The sequence below is a fragment of the Cynocephalus volans genome, chromosome 10 (genome assembly GCF_027409185.1).
Source record: "Cynocephalus volans isolate mCynVol1 chromosome 10, mCynVol1.pri, whole genome shotgun sequence".
NCBI lineage: Eukaryota > Metazoa > Chordata > Mammalia > Dermoptera > Cynocephalidae > Cynocephalus > Cynocephalus volans.
Window position 1 is genome coordinate 53,065,449 of NC_084469.1, and position 19,717 is coordinate 53,085,165.

The 19,717-nt window shown below is 52.3% G+C and overlaps 1 protein-coding gene across 1 annotated transcript in view; it reads right to left on the reverse strand.

Annotated features, from left to right (window-relative positions):
* Positions 1-3,894: 3,894 nt before the first annotated feature.
* Positions 3,895-19,717, reverse strand: part of CLPTM1 (CLPTM1 regulator of GABA type A receptor forward trafficking) — a 29,658-nt gene continuing 13,835 nt past the window's right edge. Inside the window, exons 3-14 of the mRNA XM_063109655.1 lie at positions 18,921-19,044; positions 17,716-17,874; positions 15,534-15,651; positions 10,538-10,623; positions 9,715-9,835; positions 8,880-9,124; positions 7,936-8,029; positions 5,876-6,066; positions 5,523-5,618; positions 5,086-5,221; positions 4,493-4,660; positions 3,895-4,283 (exon numbers count right to left, since the gene is read on the reverse strand). Coding sequence (XP_062965725.1) covers positions 3,991-4,283; positions 4,493-4,660; positions 5,086-5,221; positions 5,523-5,618; positions 5,876-6,066; positions 7,936-8,029; positions 8,880-9,124; positions 9,715-9,835; positions 10,538-10,623; positions 15,534-15,651; positions 17,716-17,874; positions 18,921-19,044 — 1,831 coding nt within the window. The 3' untranslated portion in view covers positions 3,895-3,990. The remainder of the gene's footprint in view (positions 4,284-4,492; positions 4,661-5,085; positions 5,222-5,522; positions 5,619-5,875; positions 6,067-7,935; positions 8,030-8,879; positions 9,125-9,714; positions 9,836-10,537; positions 10,624-15,533; positions 15,652-17,715; positions 17,875-18,920; positions 19,045-19,717) is intronic.

Below are 19,717 nucleotides of genomic sequence, written 5' to 3' on the forward strand. Positions count from 1 at the left end.
TTCTTCTTAAGATTTTTTCCAGCCACTTGAAAATGTAAAAACCATACAAAAATAGGTGGTAGGTTGGATTTGGCCTGTAGGATGTAGTCTGCACATTACAAAAGCATTGCAAGAGGTTTGATTTGAGGGTCCAGAATCAGACTGCCTAGGTTCAAATTCTAGGTCTCCCACTTGGCAGCTGGGTGACCTCAGGGAAATGACTTCATCTCTCTGAGCTTCAGTTTCCCGTGTGTGAAGTGGGTCTAGTAATTAGCTGGTTGTGAGAATTAAATAAGACAATAATAACAGTTGAGATGTGTATAAACCTCTTACATGTGCCAGACACTGTTCTAAGCACTTTATGTTCTAAATACTTGTGTCATATTGTTTTGTGTGACCTTAGAAAAATCACTTAAGGGCCGGCCTGTGGCTCACTCAGGAGAGTGCGGTGCTGATAACACCAAGGCCATGGGTTTGGATCCCATATAGGGATGGCCGGTTAGCTCATTGGGTGAGTGTGGTGCTGACAACACCAAACCAAGGGTTAAGATCCCCTTACCGGTCATCTTTTTAAAAAAAAAAAAGAAAAATCACTTAATTTCTGGGTCTCAGTTTTCTCATCTGCTAGGTGGGGATAAATAACATATTTCATAGGACTGTTGTGAACATTCAGCTTATAAAGTTGTAACAGTGCCAGGCACTATTCTAAAAGCTGGGGACAAGGGCTGGCCTGTGGCTCACTCGGGAGAGTGTGGTGCTGGTGACACAAAAGCCACGGGTTCGGATACCTATATGGGGATGGCCAGTTAGCTCACTTGTGAGAGCACGGTGCTAACAACACCAAGTCAAGGGTTAAGATCCCCTTACCTGTCATCTTAAAAATAAATAAATAAATAAATAAAAGCTGGGGACATAGCAAGGAGCATGACAGACAAAAGTTCTTGCCATCAAGAAGCTGAAATCCAAGTGAAAGAGACAGATGGAAAATAGATAAGCAAATACATGTCTGGTGGTGATGGCCATATTACAGAAGGACAAAGCAGGATATATGGGTTGAATTTGGAGGGCAGTTTGGGTTCAGAGAGGGTCTGAGGAGGTGACATTTGAGTAGACTTGAAGAAGGTGAGGGGTCCATGTGGCTATCTGGGGGAGAGTATTCAAGGCACAAGGAACAGCAAGTGCAAAGTCCTGAGGTGGGAATATGCATGGCATGTTTAAGGAAGCGAGGAGGCTGGAGCAGAGTGATTTTAGGGAAGGGATGGAGATGAGGGCAGAGGGATGGGCCTGCAAAGTAATGGGGACACTGAGTAATATTAAATTTGTTAGAAGCAAACCACATTCAGCAAGCACTTAGACCAGAGCTTGTCTCATGATAAGGAGCCACAAATAGTGATCCCTATTACTATCCCTATTAATAGAGGAGCCCACCCAACTCTCCTCTGCCCCTTGCAAATGTCATGCCTCACAAATGTTTGTTGAGTGAATAACTGAAAGTATATGTCAGATATCCTTGGTGCTCAGATTCCTGCTGGGCTGTGAGCCCCATGAGAGCAGTCCTGGGATTGTCTTGGTTCTGGCTGTGTACACAGGCCCCATCTAGGGGAGGGGCTCAGGGAGCATCTGTCAACTGACTGCATGTCACAGTCTCTCCACCAGTATATCTAAATGTAGGCCCCATCAAGTTCCATACTTCTGGATGTGTCCGTGTGTCTGTGAAAGTGAATATAGAGATTGTTCAAACACCCACTCAGCAAATATTCCTGGAGCACCTCCTCTGTGCTCAGCCCTGTGCTGGGGACACATCAGTACTGAAGACAGCCCTATGTCCTCATAGGTCTCAGTCCAGTGGAGGAGACTGGTCTGTCCCAGACAATGATGACCCAGAGTGGGAAGGGCTATGAGAACGTAGAGGACCTGGTGGTCAGGGTGGGTTTACTGGAGACGACACTGGAGCTGCAACCTAGAGGATGCAGAGAGTATTAGGTAAAGAGGAGCTGTATGACTGGGGGTGTGTTCCAGATAGAGGCAACAGCTTGGAGGTAAGAGATTACAGCAAGTTAGGGGAAGGGAGATGAGACTGTACAATTTAAGAAACCCCCTCTCCTGCCAAGGTCTTTCTCACCAGTTTAAAGCCTGGGCTCTTCTCCCAAGGGTACCAGGGAGCCATGGTAGGTTCTGAGCAAGGGATGGGCAGGGTTAGGTTTGTGCTTTAGAAATCTCTAGCTCCTGGACGGTGAATGGAAGAGGTGGGACTGGGGCAGGAGACCAGGAAGGAGGTTGGGTGGGGACCCCAGAGGATGAACAGGAGCCCTGATCAGGTAGTCTCAGTGGAAGTGAAGAGGTGAGACCCCCCCAAGTGATTATGGGGTGTAGCTGATGGGCCTTGCCAAAAGCTTGGGCGTGAGACTGTGGGAAGAGGAGGAGCCAGGGGTAATGAGACCAGTGAGTCAAGGTGGCCTGAGAGCCCACGTTCCCTCAAAAGTCTGTCTACCCCTGCCCCACCTCAGTACCTAGGAGCCCAGCAAAAAAGCCATGGTGCAGAGCCTGAGGTTTCTGAAAGGGCACTGGGGAACCATGGAATGATGTAGAGAAGGAGCGAATGAAGCAGATCTGTGGCTGCCCTCAGAAATGGAAGGAGACCGCAGTATCATGTTTGTTTATGTGTGAGGCTCTGTGAACACTGACATCTCCTCAGGACCTTACGGACCTGGCTCTGCAGGGTGGGGAGGCAGGTGGAACCCAAAGGAACCTGGCATGGTCCTCAGCTGCAGGCCAACTCTCACTGCAGTGTGGATAAGACCAGTCCCCACCAAACAACGTAAGTCTAGGATTGTGGGCTCCCCACGCCTCGGAGTGTAGGGAAGCCCAGAGACCTTAGTCATCTCACCTACAAAGTGTGTGAACAGTCCCAGCACCCAGGGACTGAGAGCTTGGCTGGGTATTCAGTACAGGCAGCCCTGGGGATGCTAATGACACCCCAATACCTACAAAGCACTACAGCCAAGCATCACTCCAAGCGCCTTTTAAGGATTCACCCGTGGCCCTACCCCAACCCCGGGAGGGGAGCAGTGTAAGCCCACAGAAGCGAGATCATGCGTCCAGGGGCCACAACCACTGACTGAGGGAGCCTGGCTGGAATCTACAAGGGTGGCGCATCTTTACTCATGAACCAGGCCTGGCTGTGAACTGTGGTCCTGGCCCCGCCTGGGGTGTGGGTTCAAGAGATATTCAGTGGGTACACACAAGACTCCAAGCCGTGGCTGGCCAAAGGCAACCTTGTAAGTGAGAGTACCACGAGCTCACTGCAAGCAGCCTACCTGGAAGTCAGTGAGATGTGGACAGTTACAGAAGCCCCCTCAGAGAGCTGGTGGGAGACGGAGAAGTGAGAATGGGGCCTGGTCCAGAGGGCATGGCTTTCAACAGAGCATCACTGTCCCCACCTTTCTGTGTCCTGTACCCTGCAAGTCTCCCTCCCAGACCCAGGAGAGCCACCCAACACCTGGCGAAGCTGCTCTCCAAAGTGATGGAAGAAGGAAGGCACGAGGAGGAGGGGAAGTTGTCGAGTTTAAGTTAAACACCCATATGAATTTATTAAATCCAGACTGTTAAAGGGCGGCTGTCTGGGAGGAGGGGGGTGGTCGGTAGATGAGGGACAAAATGATGGATGACCATGGGTGTCCCACAGACAGCCCCCGGTCCCTCCCCCGCCTGGCCTGCCCCCTTGGCAGTGCCACGTTGGCTTCACCATGATTCCCAATGGTGCTGAGCTGGCAGGGCGAGATGGCTGGAAACACAGAGGAACAGACAGACAGACGGCGCCTCCACAAACAATGAGCCCTGGCCTGCCCCAGCCCCCACATCACACGCTGGGCCCTGGCCTGAGGGAGGGCCTCCTGCCGCCCCAGCCCGATCTGTCCAGGGAAAGGGCGACAGGGAGGGGAGGCGAAGGGGGCCAGGAGGCAGGGGTGGTGGTCGCCAGGAGCCAGAACAGATGAGGAGGATCAGTAGTGGCTAATCTTTTTTCTTGTCCTCTGCTGGCTTTGGAGGGGCTTCCTGGGGCTCGTTGGTGGAGCTGGCCCCCTGGGTAGCCTTGGTGGGCAGGGATGTGGAGGCCTCCTCCCTGGCGGTGGTGGCGGTGGTTACAGTGGTAGTAGGCGCAGGTGTGAGCGCCCCTGCTGCTCCGGGGGCCTCAACCACTGGAATGGGTGCTGTCGGGTCCTCGCCACTCATGCCAAACTCATTCACCCGGGTGGGGTCGACGCGGTAGATCCACCGTTGGTAGAGGTAGATAAAGAAAACCACATCTGTGGGGAAAGCAAGGGATGTGAGGGAAGGAGCCTGCCGTATTCACGGTCAGGCGGGTGTGGGGGTGGTGGGGTCCTGCAAAGGTTGTGCGTAGCTCCTCAGACTGAGCCCCCAGTCTGGGGCTGTGGCACCCCCCTCTGACCAGGACCCTGAGTCCCGCCTGTGCCCTGCTCTGGTGGAAGCCCCCTGCCTGCCCATCAGGCCTCACCATCCCGCAGGCAGCCAATCCGGTACATAACAGGCATCTTGATGACAAAGGCGAACAGGTCATCAATGAAGGTGTTGAGGGCCTTGTAGGTGAGCATGCGCCAGGGCAGGTGGGCCACGGACTTGAGCTTATAGTTGATGAAAAGCTGGGGCGTCATGGTGATGAAGCCTGCAGCGGAGGAGGAAGGGCATCAGTGCGTGGAGGGAGGGGGCTCCCGACTCCTTCTAACAGGCACTCCCACTCTGCCCTTTACAGCATTCATTACTTGCCGTGACTCGCCTGTCTCCTTGTTTACTCTCTGCGTTCCCCACAAGACAAAATGCTCCCCTTAGGATGGGAACTGAACTGTACTGTTCACGTCCTCCCAGCAGCCCTCCCTAACCCCAGACAAGCCAGGTACCCCCTTGGGGCTCACCACCCCCGCTCTCCTGTCCCCAACCTGGGTCATCACCGTCTGGGGACAACTCTGTTTCCCAAACTGGACTGTCAGTCCCAGGAGGGCAGGGCCAGGCTGACTTGATCATTGCTGCTGGCCACAATGGGCTGAGGAACATGTGTTGAGTGCCTGCACTGAATGGGGGTGCCGAGCTCACCGAAGGTCAGTAGGAAGCCATAGAGCATGCTGAGCACCCAAGAGTACCAGCCCTTGTGCTCCAGATACAGAAGGCTGTAGACAGCGTAGCAGCCCAGGAGTGGGAAGAGGATCCAAGACAGGTACCGAAACGCCATCTGTGGAGTCACAGGGCGGGGCTATGACCCAGCTCCTCGGGCCCCACCTGGCATCTCTGCTCCCCACCCTTACCCACCCTTACCTGGTCTGGAAGGCCAGGCCAGGGGAATTTCCAGGTGGCCCGGGGAACTCTGGACTTGACCAGGAAGTAGTTATGGCAGGCAGGGGACACAGAGGGTGTAGCACAGATCATAAAGCATGGGCCTGGCAGTGGCAGGCAGACGGCATGACTCCTGGTCTCTCAGGAGTTTGTGGATACTTAGAGACCACCCCATGGGGCCCACTGCAGGGGACACTCACGTCATCATACACTTTGGTCGAGGACTCAATGTATGTGGACTTGTCTTTGAAAGTTGGGCGGGGGAAGATTCCTGCCACCTTGTGTTCCCGGTCCAGCTGCAGATGAGGAGGGAGGCCGTGGTCAGCTGCTGTGCTGGCTTCCGCCCCCCATGCCAGAACCAGCCCTTGCCCTTCCCCACTGTTCCCAGTTCCCCTGCCCCACGTGTGACCCAAAAAATCCCCTGGAGTGAAAATCCCCTCTGTCCTGCAAGTGAGGCAGGCATTGGGAAACCCCCAGGGGACAGCTCCAGGGCAAGACAATCCCCCTCCCCACCTCCCTGCAGCCCCTAGGACAGCATGGCGCCTGGCCTTACCCGGACGTCCATGACCTTGGTGATTTTCCAGAGGTCGATGAGGACCCCAATGAAGATGCTGACCTGGACCACAAAGTTGGTCTCATTGTCCAGGATGTAGAGGAGGACCACAAAAGACTGGAAAACGCCGAAGAAGACGGAGCGCACAGACAGTCCCTCCAGGGATTGTCGGCTGTTCCAGAACTGGATATCTGTATGTGGAAGTTGCGGGAAACCAGGAGGTTTAAGAGCCTCTTAGTCTCTTCCTGCAGCCTCTTCCGACCCCCTGGATGAGGCTGGGTTTTCATGGAGGAGGGTGAACACTCTTATCTCCCATGAAGACTCTCTCATTCATGGGCACCATGCAGGGCACCAGACAGGACCTCTGTGGTCCTCACTTGGGATGTGAGCACCCAGAGTCCAAGGGGACGGTCCCTCTACTGATGGTAACAGTGACCACTGCCATGAATGGGTGCTTACCATGTGCCAGGTACTAAGGGCTGACCATGGAAGCTATTTCCCTGAGGCTGCATAGCCTGGCCTGGCACAATCTGGATGCACACTGGGTCTGCACCACACTGTGGTGCCATCCCACCTCCCCTGGTCAGGAAGATCTGGAGCATGTGTTTCAAGACCACCTCCTTCAGCCCTCCCACCCTAAAACCATGAACGGACTAGCCAATGGACATCCTTTGGGCACAGACAAGAGCCCCGGGCATTGATCTCCAATCTGGAGCTCGTTCCAATGTCCCACCTGGATGCTGCCTGGGGGACGCAGGTCAGCCATGCCTCTTTTTGAGCCCTGGTCTCCCCAAGAGTACCCTTCTGACCCTGGCAGAAACTGAGCACCTAACAACTGCAGCCATAGGAGACTGGCCCACCACCATGCCTGTCTTACAGTGGCGAAGCCAGGCCCATGGTTGCGCAGAGCCAGCTTTGCCCTCAGTGAGCAAGGGCTGTGAATCCAGGCCCATCCACCCCAATCCCAGGGCTTGGCACATTCGAGAGGCTCACCCTGGCCCATCAGACCACCCTCAGTCCCGATCGGGAAGAACAGGTCCCGATCGGGAAGAACAGGTCTGGACACAGGGTTCTGGTGGGGCGGGTGGATCCAAGTTCCCCCTCAGACCTGGGAGGCAGCACAGCACAGGGTCACTGCTGTGTGATTTTGGGCAACTGACCATACCTCCTCATGCCTCCTATTTTTTATTGGAAAAAAGGGACACCGGCTGATCCAACTTATGGTCAGCAGAAGGGTTTAGTGAAATGGCGCCTGCCCAGGCACAGTGAGTGCTCCGGATATGACAACTAAAGGACTTCCTATCGGTGCTTAGCACCAGCTACTGTTCAGTTCTGATGTTATGTTCTTCTAGACGGTAGCTCTCAATAATGGTACTACCATCTTAACAATAATAATACTTATGATTCCTGCCACTTCCAGGAGATGCAGAGCAGCAGGTATCCTCCTTTAGACTGGGATTCTCTGAGAAGGAAAGTGACACACAGGGCCTAGAAGATACAGGTGGGGGCCAGAACTGACAGCCACATAGGAGCTGTGTGACTGTGGGCAAGTAACCTAACCTCTCTGAGCCTCCACCTCCTCATCTGTAATGGAGGGGTAACCACAGGCTCCTCAGAGGTTGTGGTTGTGAGGACTCAAGGAGCTAACTGGTCAGGGCACCCAGGACTATGCCTGGCCTTAGAACCTAAGGGACTTTGGGGCACAGGACTTTGGGGCCTTCCCACTTGGTGCCCAGTCCACTCAGCCCTGAGGGGCCTCCCCCAGCAAGCAGCCTGCCAGGCAGGGCGGTAGGAGAAGCTCCGGGGCTTCCCAGCTTTTGGCTTTGGAGTTCCCCAGCCCTGCTTCCTGGTGGTGCCATCAGGCCCGAGCAGCAGGCCCAGATGCTCCCTCAGTTCCACGCCCAGTGGATGGGAATTTCTGGGTTGGGAGTTCTGGGGTCGTTGTCCCTCCCCAGCTAGCTAGGCCTCTGGAGAGTAGAGGGGAGAGACCCCTGGTAGGGGGAGGACATGTGGGACGGGAGAGGAGGAGAAAGGGGGTGGGGACAGGGTCACACCCCTACCGTTCTTGAAAGCCAGGAACTCAAAGACACTGTGGACGATGGACACGATGATGGTGAGCGCCAGCAGGTAGGGGTTGGTTTCCAGGAGGGCAACCTGGGGGCAGGGGAGCCTGTGAGCATTGTCCTGCCCTAGCCCGAGAGTTGACCAATGCAGCACCTTCACTAGCTAGCCCCCTCTTCTCCCCAGGACACATTGGCATGACCTGCTGATATCCCCCTCAGACTGCCCTGGAGCTGCCCAGAGGACAGCCAGTCAAAGATGGGTGGATGGGGACAGGGAGAAGAGATGGGGAGCAAGGAATAGAAACTCAACAGTGATGCTGTACAGCCCCAGACAAGCAAAGCTGAGTCTTATATCACAGACACAGGCAGAAAGATGGAGATATGGGAAGACATTTAAGGATGTAGAGAGAGATAGGGCCGGCCCGTGGCTCACTTAGGAGAGTGTGGTGCTGATAACACCAAGGCCACGGGTTCGGATCCCTACATAGGGATAGCCGGTTAGCTCGCTTGGGAGAGCGTGGTGCTGACAACACCAAGTCAAGGGTTAAGATCCCCTTAGCGGTCATCTTTAAAAAATAAAAATAAATAAAAAATAAAAAGGATGTAGAGAGAGAGCAGAGACATAGAGTCAGAGCCCAAAGTCAGGGAGACAAGGTTTGGGACAGAGGAAGGAAGGGGTGAATTCGGACTCAGAGGGCTTGGCCAAGCAAACAGAAATGCTGCCACAAAGAGGACAATAAAAGCCTCAGAGACAGGGTCAGCCAGGGCTGGAAGGCTGAGCACCCATTTCCTGTCCACTGTGGGAAGGGGACCTGGGAGGTTGTGAAACTGTGGGCAGGGGAGTGCTAGGTGGGAGGTCCCACTGCAGCTGCCTGGCCCACTTCCCCTTCTACAGCCAGAAGGTGCTGGAAGCCCCTGCCCTGCCCCCAAGTGGTGCTCACCTTCACCGAATCCTGCTCCTCATCTGACTGCTCATACAGCTCATTGCCCAGGAAGTTCCAGGGTGACTTGGTGCTCTGGGCAGCATAGAGCTGCCAGCGCCAGAGCGAGAGTGGGCAGAAGGAGACACGGAGCGGCAGGCTGGCCAGGCTCTCGTTGATGGGGTAGTAGTCCTTCTGCAGGTTCCAGTAGTCATTGAAGTAGATGATGGGGTAGTAATCACCACTCACGGCATCAAACTTCACGTCTGCAGGAAGATGAGGCATGGGGCACCACTTAGCCCAGCAGGAGACCAGAACGCCCATGAAGCCCCCAGACATCTGCAGGGACCTGATTGGGCCCCTCTGACAGAGACTGGGGGACAGGGGACATTTCTCGGCTATGAGGAGCTGAAGGGCATCTTGACTTCAGTGGAGAAGACCAGGTGGAAAGGGTAAACAGGCCTCAACTGAAGAGGGCAGCTGCGGCTCAGCTCCAACCCACGGCTGCCCCATGAGTCCTGGTTTTATAAAGAAGCCAGAAATCTGGACTTTTCAGCGGTATTGCCTCAATTTCAAAAGTTGGCAACTGATGTACATTTTTTGAAAACAGCTTGTGGGCTGGATGAGACTTGTCTGTGGACCAATTCTGGTGCATGGAGGTCAGTCCTGGGTCACCAGGGGAGTGGAAGAGGGAGAGGAAAGAAGAGAAAGGAGGCAGAGCACTGCAGGAAGCTCAGGAGGAGTGGAGATCTAGAATGATCTCTCAGGGGAACAGGGCTAGGAGAAGACAAGGAAATGGGCCCAGAGAACACTCCCTGAGGCCTCCAAAAACTGCTGGCAGAGCTGGGGGGCTTACACTGGTCCAGGGGAGGGGGCACGCTGCCCTTCACCCATGGTGTGTGGTCGTCCACAATATTGATGGTGATGTTGGGGTGCCAGTGGGAGATCACCTCCACAGGCCCGTAGTCCTCGGCCCTCTGAGGGAGACAGGGATGGGTCTCAGAGGCAATGGAATATTAACCACCACAGTGACACTGGCCAGCCCCACACCAGCCTCTATGGACTCCATTGCCCAGGATCCTCCCACCCCACAGAGCAGGAGGCCCACAGAACTAGAGGCCGGACCTGGATTGTGAGCCAGGCTGTAAAGCCCAGCCTCAGGACAGCAGCTTCCACAATCTCGCACCTCCATGAACAGGGACCACCCTTCCCGCCCAGGACCACCCACTGACAAGAGGATGGCTCTTGTGCCATTCTTGTGTGCCTGCTCTGTGCTGGGCTGAGCCCGATCTCTGAGGCCTGGCTGTTTGGGTGTGAATCCCAGCCCTGCCAATTCCTGTCTGTGAGAATTCTGGAAAGTGTCCTCATCTGAAAATGGGACTGGTGACCCCCTCCCAAGGCTGGCGAGAGACTTATGAATGAGTATGTGTACGCACTGGCTGTAATAATCTTGTCTGGAATCCTCCCCAGATCCTAGAGGCAGTTGCTTCCTAACCCTGTTTCCCAGAGAAGGAAACTGAAGCTCAGGGAGGTTAGGTCTGGCACCATCACCAAGCCACCCACTGGCGCCCACCGGTGGCTTGCTGATGGTGCCAGAGGAGGACCCCAGTGGTCTGGCTGCTGGGCTATGAAGGCCCCAGAAGGTCCCTGCAGGACCCAACAACCCTGCTCAAGTTTACCTTGATCATTTCCGGGTCAGCTTCTGTCTCTCCAGTCAGCAGGTTCTTAGTTTTCTGAAATCGCCTGCGCTTGTACTTGTTGATCACTGTAGGAGGGGAGTCGGGGCAAGGGGTGGACATGAGACCTGCTAGCACCTGCAGGGTCCAGACACCAGACCTCTGCCCACCAGCAGCTGCCCACTGGTCTCCTGCCTTCTACCCTTCCATTCCATTGCTGATAATAATGTCACCTCAGCTGCCTCTCCAAATCTCAGCCAGTCTCAGTATCCCCATCTTTACAAGGACACCACCATCCACCAAATTGCCCCAGGCAGAAACCTGGAGTCTGTCTTCTCCTGGAGACGCCCCCTCCACACACTCCTTAAATTCCACCACTCATCCCACTTCTGATGCCCCACCTGGGCTGCCCACAGATCTCCCTCCTGGACGGGTGTGGCCACACTTGCCCACTATGACCTTCTCTGACAGGGCAGCCAGTGGTTCTTTAAAACCAAGTATCTGATGTGGATCCTGCTGTGTCAGAACCCCAGATACTCACCACAGCCCTGCCCAACTCCCAAGCCTCACCACCTCCCACCTCAGCCCGCCTCACTCCTCTCTCCTTGGGCTCTTGGACTGCTCTGTCTCCCTGGAACGTGTCCCCCTACACAATCTTTTTTTTTCTGGTGGCTGGCCAGTACGGGGATCTGAACCCTTGACCTTGATGTTACAACACTGCAGTCTAAACGACTGAGCTAACTGGCCAGCCCTCCCTACATAATCTTCTTGGTTGGCTCCATCTCAGCCCTCAAGTCACTGATTAGAACTCCGTTCTTTCACAGGGCTTCCCTGACCACCCTATGAAGTGAAAAAGCCTACCTGGTCACTCTCCCCACCAGCTTTACTTCCTTCACAACATGTCATCACTATCCACATTTGCCTGTCCACTGGTTTACTTGTGTACTGTCTGTCTCAGCCAGTCTGCAAACCCCATGCGGATAGGGGCCGAGCCTGTTTTGAACACTGATGTAGCCTCTGCACAGGGTCACTGACAACCAGTTGAATACATGACCAGAAAAAGGTGGGCTAGGGACAGTTCCCAAGGTCTGAAGCCATGAACATGAGAAACCAGAGTGAGAAACACTTTGGGACTGTGACTCCCAAGCCAGGAGTGGACCTTGCTTCTTGCAAGGGCCAGGCTGGCCACAGACTCCCTGCCACTCTGTCCTGAGTGCTGCCAAGATGTGCCAGGAGAAAGGGACATGTGCTTGCTTATGCTCCATCCCCCCACCTCTACCCTGGCCCACATACTCTTTAGCTCTTCTTCATGTTGGGAAGGAACATGGCCTGCCCCTCTCGTGACTCTCCATCCTGCCCCCAGGACCAGGGAGAGATAGGAAAATGGAAGAGAAAGCTGGCCAAGAAGCCAAGAGCAGGGGCTCGGTCTCCTACAAGTTAAAGGACATTGGTAAGTTACATTACTTCCCTGGGTCTCCATCCCTTCTATGGAGACTAGGGATAAAAGCCCTACTTCTTCTTGGCCCAGGTCCTGTGAAGCAGCCCAGAGCCGGCTGCTCTTACAAACACAAACATCATCCTCATCATTTCTACTATCACTAACTCACTTGAGACCTTGTCCCCAAGTTTGGGGAGACCAGTAAATATCCAAGGGTGGGCATCCTGGAGAATAAATTCCAAGGGTACATGCTCTGTGGCTGTTCACACCTGGGAGAGGCGATCCAGGGAAGGGAGGAGTGCTGGTGCCCAGCACAGCCCCAGGGGCAGCCTGGGCTAGTAAAGGGGAAGCACAGTGGTGAGAGGCTTTGGCTCAGGTACTTGGAGGCATCCAGATGGGATTATGAGGTGGACCTGGCTCGCATGGGGGAGGGAAGAGCCCCCTTTTCTCGGAAGTGAAGCTTCTACAGCTATACCATCGAGTATGGGGTTGCTGGTCACATGTGGCTGCTGAGCACTGAAAATGTGGCTGGTCCAAATTGAAATGTGCTGTGAGTGGAAAACACACTGGATTCTGAAACTTGGTGCAGAAAATAGAAAAGAATGTAAAATATTTCACTTTTTTTACATTGATTACACAGTGTAATATCAAAATATTTGATCTCAATAAAGTTAAAATTAACAGGGGCTGGCCAGTTAGCTCACTTGGTTAGGGTGCAACATTGGTAACACCAAGGTCAAGGGCTTAGATCCCCACACTGGCCAGCCACCAAAGTAAAAGAAAAAATTAAGATTAATATTAATTTCCCCGTTTCTCTTTACATTTTTTACTTTTTATACTTTACTCTTAGAAAATTTTAAATGATTTCTCTACCTTATATTCTATGTCCATGAGACAGCATTGCTCTCAAATACTGATTACTGGCCTTTTCGGGAGGAAGGGGGCTTTCCTGCTCCCACACTCTCCTTTGCCCTGGAGTTGGTGGTTAGCCAACTCCAAGTCCTCCCAAGTCCCTGTTCTAAGGGGCCCCAGCTCCGAGGCTGGTGAGGGAGGCCTAGATGATCCTGGTGGGCTTTTCAGGTGGGCTAGATACAAATTTGATTTTGTAGACCACACTGACATCTGTCACTTGATGGTGAACACAGCCTCACCACACACCTCACAACACAACCACACCTCACAGACAAAGATCACATTCACCAGAGACAAAAACCACAGAAAATGCTGGCATCGATCAGGGGCAACAGAATGATCATGTGATCATCAAACAGGGTCAGTAGGACACAAACGAACAGCCACCCACCTGAGTCACATTCAAGGCAACCTCTGAGGCATCAGGCAATTTAACCCAGACCCCTGCTGCCTCCCACCTGCAGGGACAACACATCCTTGGGGACCATCCCTGTAGGTCACATCCCCTCAGGCCACCTCTGCCAGCTTCTTCACAGCTCTCACTACAAGGAAGCCAGCTGAGTGGAACATCCTACAGAGCACATTGCACAGACAAACTAAGAAAGGCGCTCGGCAAACTTTTCCAACTCACTTTTAGGGACTGACACAGTATTACCAAATTTACATTTCATCCAGTATAGATGATAACAACAACAAAATTATCATCCTTTAAGATATTTTTATTTTTATACCAAAAGAAGAAAGACAGACCTAACCCCCACACATGGAATTACATCTGTTACCGCGCCACACAAAAACAGCTGGATGGATCTTAACACAGGGTATGTGTGGAATAGTCCTTGATAAAATAGATGCTAGATTGAATACATAAAATTCACTTAAGAAGAATGGAGTACCTTCTGAGGGAACCATTCTCTGAATCTGCTGAAACTTGGGTATAGTGAGATTTCTATGGCTGCCAATCAGGAGACAGCGAACTCAAGGAAAAGGTTACAAAGAGCCAGGTAAGCAAAAAGACAAGAATTATCAGCCTCCTGGAAAACCAGAAGGTGGGTAGGAGAGGAAAAATAACTGTATTCACTGTGTGGTTTGGACGCGAATAACAATCACATATTTAACACCAAGGTTAAAGGTTCAGATCCCCACAAGGGCCGGCCACCAATCAATCAATCAATCAATCAATCAATCAATCAATCAATCAATAACAGTCACATACTCAAAAGTATTTCAACACTGAGTGTTAATATAATTGAAAGTATATTCCTGTACTGGGATTTCCTCTTCCAGAGTACAAGGTCACTAGATAACGTCTAAAACCAAAAAAACCAAGAAATTGTGGCATTAACTGGTTAATGAGAGCTGTGGAAGTTAAACAGCAGAAGAAACAGCTAAATGAATTTGAAGGTGGTTGCCACAGGGAGCATCCTAAGGATGGGAAGTGGTGGACAGGAGGCTGCTGGATTTCACTGTCTTGATAAATTATTTGAATTTTAAACCATACACATGCAGTAAGAGATTTTAAAATTATTTAACAAGAAAAAAAAAAAAATTATTTAACAAGATGATCTGGGTGGAGAAAACTTGTTTCAATACAAGGCTGGGTTGGAAGTTGCAAATGTCTAGCCCTGACCCAGGGCTTCATAAGAAAGACTGCTTGAGGGCCGGCCCGTGGCTCACTCGGGAGAGTGCGGTGCTGATAACACCAAGGCCCCGGGTTCGGATCCCATATACGGATGGCCGGTTCGCTCACTGGCTGAGCGTGGTGCTCACAACACCAAGTCAAGGGTTAAGATCCCCTTACCGGTCATCTTTAAAAAAAAAAAAAAAAAAAAAAAAAGAAAGACTGCTTGAAGGTCCCAGGGGTTTGTTCACCCAATCAAGATTCTCCCAGTGGGCACCTAGCACAACCCCGGCAGCCAGCCAGGATGAAGACGGCGGATGGCCCTTCAAATAGACGACCTCATCAGTTATGTGGTCCTCACCACCTTGCCATCATCAAGGAAGAGCACTGCTCAGACATGTTCATCCAGCACTAACGGGTCACAGCAAGTCACAAGGGACCCATCCAAACAGGCTACCTAGGAACCAGGTGCTGTTCCATGAAACAAATGTACAAACACCTACTTTCCCAAAGGCAACGAGTTGATCCAGCGCCCCCATTCACCGGGTCTGAACTAACACAAATACCATTAAACATATCACAACCTTGATCTTGAAGGCCCTTCTGGTTTCCCTCTGCTCATTTAATCCAAAGTTCATTCACGAATTATTTTTGGTGTCTACTTCTATCGGGCCCTGTACTGTGTGTATAAGCCAAGCCTGGCCCTTCCCCTTTTGTGAACACTGTCTTCTCCTCTTCAAAAGTTCTTGTCTCCACCTGCTCTTCCCAGCTGATTCCTCTCAAGTCTCTAAGCCCTTCCTCTGTGGGTCTGTCTGCTGGGTATCCAAAGAGTTCAGAAAGGGTGGGTAGAGCTTGAGCCCAACTGAGCTAACTGGCCAGCTCCTCATCCCCCCATCCCAGCCTCCATGAGTGCAGGGTTCCTGACTGCCCTTCTGGACCTGGGATTTACTGTCTGCCCCACCAGCCCGGGGCCTCCCAGGATGCCGGCACCCTTGATGGTGTGTCCTGGCTGCAGGGGAGCGACTTACTCCGGGACATGTGGACTGTTGCAAGCCGGCGGTACAGGGCCTTCTGCCGGGGATCTGGATGGAAGCCACTCTTGGTGAAATAGACGTGGATGTAGATGGAGCCGTTCTGCTGGACGCTCTGTAAGAGAAGCAGGCAGGTGGACAGGCAGGCCAACCAAGAGAAGGAAATGCTGAAGCCCCGCACGACCCCTGCCCTCAGCAGTTTCCACACACCCCAATTCCTGGGCTGTTTATTGACTGCTCAGGGTGGGGACTGTAACTGAGTGGCTAAGAGCCAAATGTTGGAGTCAGAGACTAGCTTTCAGATCCTAGCTCTAGCCTGTGATGCCTGTGAGCTCAGGCTGCCTCTCTGAACCTTAGTGCCCCACCTGGAGGATGCAGGGCTCCAGAGCACTGGCCTGAGAGCAGTTCTGTAAGGATTATCAGTTCTGTAAGCACACTCAGCATGGTGCATGGCACAGAGGAAGAGCTCAGTCAACACCAGAGGCCTTCAAACACTAAACAGGAAGCTGAGGCCAACTAACATCAAGCTCTTACTATGCCAGATTATGCTCTGGACACTTCATACAGCAACTCCCTAATGCAATGAGGTAACATTCAGATAACACATGTAACTCCTGTGCAGCGGGTCATGTTACTACCCCATTTTGCAGATGAGCTAACCAGGGCTCATGCAAAGGGGTTACATGACATGTGGGAAGTAAGTGGATGGACTATGGTCTCTGGGCTGCTGTCTCACGCCTTCTGCCCAACCTACATGCTCCATGTCCCAGCTCCAGCTGGACCCTCACAGCCAAGCCTTTCTCATATTATCTCATCAACTTTCCCTGCCTCCTGGGGAAGGGGGACTATTCTCACTTGATACAGATGAGGCAACGGAGGCTTTGGGAGGGGAGGTGGATTGCCCAAAGTCACTGGGTAGAAGGCAAAAGCCAGATTTGAGTCCCCTCTGTTTGATCTTCAAGCAGTGATCAGATTTACTCAGCCTCTCTGTGTCCTGCTCACTTTCCTGCCTTTTAAGTCCAACCCCGGCCCACCCTGAAGCTTCAATGGAAGTGATGGCCAAGTCCTCAATGCCAGGCCTGCCAGTCCCTAGGCCTTCCTTGGATCTTGGGCCAGGGTCTGGGGAGCCAGCCCTCAGTGAAAGTTATCTTCTCTGCTTCAGAAAGACTGTGTTGAGCTGGCCAGTTAGCTCCGTTGGTTAGAGCAGGGTGTTATAACAACAAAGTCAAGGATTCAGATCTTTGTACTGGCCAGGCACCACCCTGAAAAGAAAGACTGCCCTGCTTCCAGACATCTAGACAGAAATAAAGTAGAAATGTCCCCTCCCCTCCCAGGAGGCTGAAGAGAATGCCTGCTGGGGAGAAAGAAATGAGGGCAACCCAAAAGCCCCAAAGAGATGTGCTTCTCACTTGTTCCACATTTGTTGATTCTGCACCCAGTCCCATGCTAGGCAGTGATGGCAACACAGAAGTGACCAAGACAGCCCCAGCCTTACTGTCAAAGGGCTCATAGTCCCATGCAGAAGAGAATGAGGATCTGCCCTCAGAGAGTGAGGACCCAGAGTGACAAGGCTGGGACACGGAAGCCACTCAGGCTGAGAAAACCCAGTGAGGTCCTCCTGGAGGAGGGAGGATTTGAAGCTGGGACTGCCAGAGTACAGAGCCAGAGAGCTTGAGTTTGAATCTCCCACTAGCTGTGTGACCTTGGATACATTACTTTAACCTCTCTGTGCCTCAGTTTCCTCATATGTCAAATGGGGATAATAGTAGTTCCTACTTCATGGGGTTGCCAGGAGATTTCCATGAATCAGCCCAGCTTGGTGCCCTGCACATAGTAAGTGCTCAATCAAAATTAATTAATATTATTTTGAAACTAAGCTGCCTGAAAAATTGGTGATAACTGGACACCCCTAAAAAATATTATTAATCTTTCATTGGTTTAAAGCGCAGGGCTGGACAACCTTGGAGGTAGTTGCAAGATTCCCGGGCCAATTCCATCCCTATCCATCTTTTTCAGACGGGTGAGGGTGAAGCCCAGAACACATAGAACAGCTGAGCTGAGGGCAGGGACAGGCTTGAAGCCTGTACTTCTGATGCCCAGGGCTCAGAGTGGATTGGAGGAAAGGCCCTTCAGTGTGAGTCAAGCAGCCATGGGACCAGAAACCAGGAGCTGTCCCCACCTGTGGGATGTCGAGCTCAGCAAAGTGCTCGTAGCAGCCGTCTGAGTTCTCGCCGCTAGTCCAGTCGCCATACACAAGGTCATGCTGCTCCCAGAAGAGTGCTGACGTAGCATTGAAATCTGTAAAGTGCTCATGCTCTGAGATATACACGTGCAGGTTCTGTTGGGAGGGGAAGGTACAGAGCTTAGGGCTGCTCATGAGAGCCTCTGAAGGTTGACAGATAAAGAGCCAATGAAGAGCTGTGGCAGTGGTCAGCACACTGATATGAACAATATTTTTGTGGGGGAGGGGGTCGGTTCAGTGAAGAGAGGTGTAGCAGTTGACAGAATAAATTTTCTCTTTTCTCGTAACACCACCATGTCTGTCCTGGTCTGAGCCTGTGAGCACTTGTGTCAATGAGCAAAGTCAATGAGCAAAGGGCACTTGAAACAAATTAGAATTTAGGGGCAGAAAGGAGCAAAGCCTTCCTGAATTATCTCCTCCCTTCTTAGCTGCTTATGGGCTTCCTGGTCAGAGCTCCGCAGGCTTATGGATAATGCACTGTCAGGAGCTGCAAGAGTGTCGTGGGACTACTCAGAACCCAGGGAGCTTTGGGGAAGAACTTCCTGGCCATCTTTGTCCATCGCCCTGAAGGCCCACTGAATAAGAACAGCTGAGCAGCAGTCACCCTGATGATGGGAATTCTGTGAAACACAGAAGCCCAGAGCTACAGAGAACTGCAGAGGTGGGAGCCTAGATTGCTGGGGTCTGAGTGCTGGCTACCGAAGCTCCTGAACCCCAGCCTGAGTCCCACCCTGCCACAAAAGTGTGCTTCCCCCTCCTCCCTGTGCCTCTGCTGGCTCCATCCGTTTCCCACCTCTCCTTCTCCCTCCCCTGCATATCTCCTTTTGCAACCTTAAAAGGCTGAACCTACTTTTGAAATAAAATATCCAAGGACCCTGTTAGGATAGTTTTTAAACAACTGAGTGAAACCTGCCCATTCCCCAAAGAGAGAACCAGCACAAAACCGAAAGAATTCACTTTTTCCTTCTGGGTGTCACTCGGGCAACATAGGTCTTATCTGAACCAGAATTCTTCAACCCCAACCTGTTCAGAGCTGACAATGACCAGGAACCTGGTCTGTCCCAACTGCCTGTATCACTCCTCCACACTCCACCCCTCCACCTCCGGGATCTCCTGTGTCTGCCCTCCCACCCAGCAGTTACCATTAAAGTGTCTTTGGGGAACAGGTTGCGGCTGGCGACGCGTGGGGCTCCTCCAGGGCCTGTCTGGTCCTGAGGGGCCGGCCCTCGGCGGAACCAGCTGCTGATGGCCCAGATGATGAAGATTCTGAGGAAGGAAGTGGGCAGTTAGTGAGTCTCCAAGACTCTTCTGTCCTCCATGGATCCACCTGACCTCCTTCTGGCTAGGCACCCTCCAGGGCTTGACCTGGGGCTGGTGACCAAGCAGAGGGGAAGGCCCTGAGAAGGTAGTCATGGGGCTGGGGAAAAGACAAGTGCCCCTGAAGACCATGTCTGGGGAGAGACCTCAGATGCAACTGTTCGCCAGTGTGGGGGGCCTGGCACTGCCCTGATCTCCACACAGAACCCCCATCCTGTCCTCCAGGAGCTCCTGGTGGCCACAAGGCTGCAGAGGCTTAGACCCTGAAAACCTCAGACCTGGAAAACCTAATGTCATAGTCCCCTGGGATCCCCAGGTGACAGGATCCTAATGATCTGAAATCCCAACATTTAAAAAGCACAGAACTTTATAGAAAGAGCAACATTTTCTAACTTCAAATCAACTAAAAACTGGAGAAGCAGATAGTAAGTTAATAGCCCCTATTTTTGTAACAGGGCTAGGTTCTTTAGACCAATTCTCCCATTGGAAAAAACTGAAAAGCTTCATAAAATTAATTAATATACCAGGAACATATTGATACTTTTTTTTTTTTTTTGGTGTGAAACCCAGAAAGGAACCACATATTGATACCTTTTATATATGTAATTATATATATTGATAT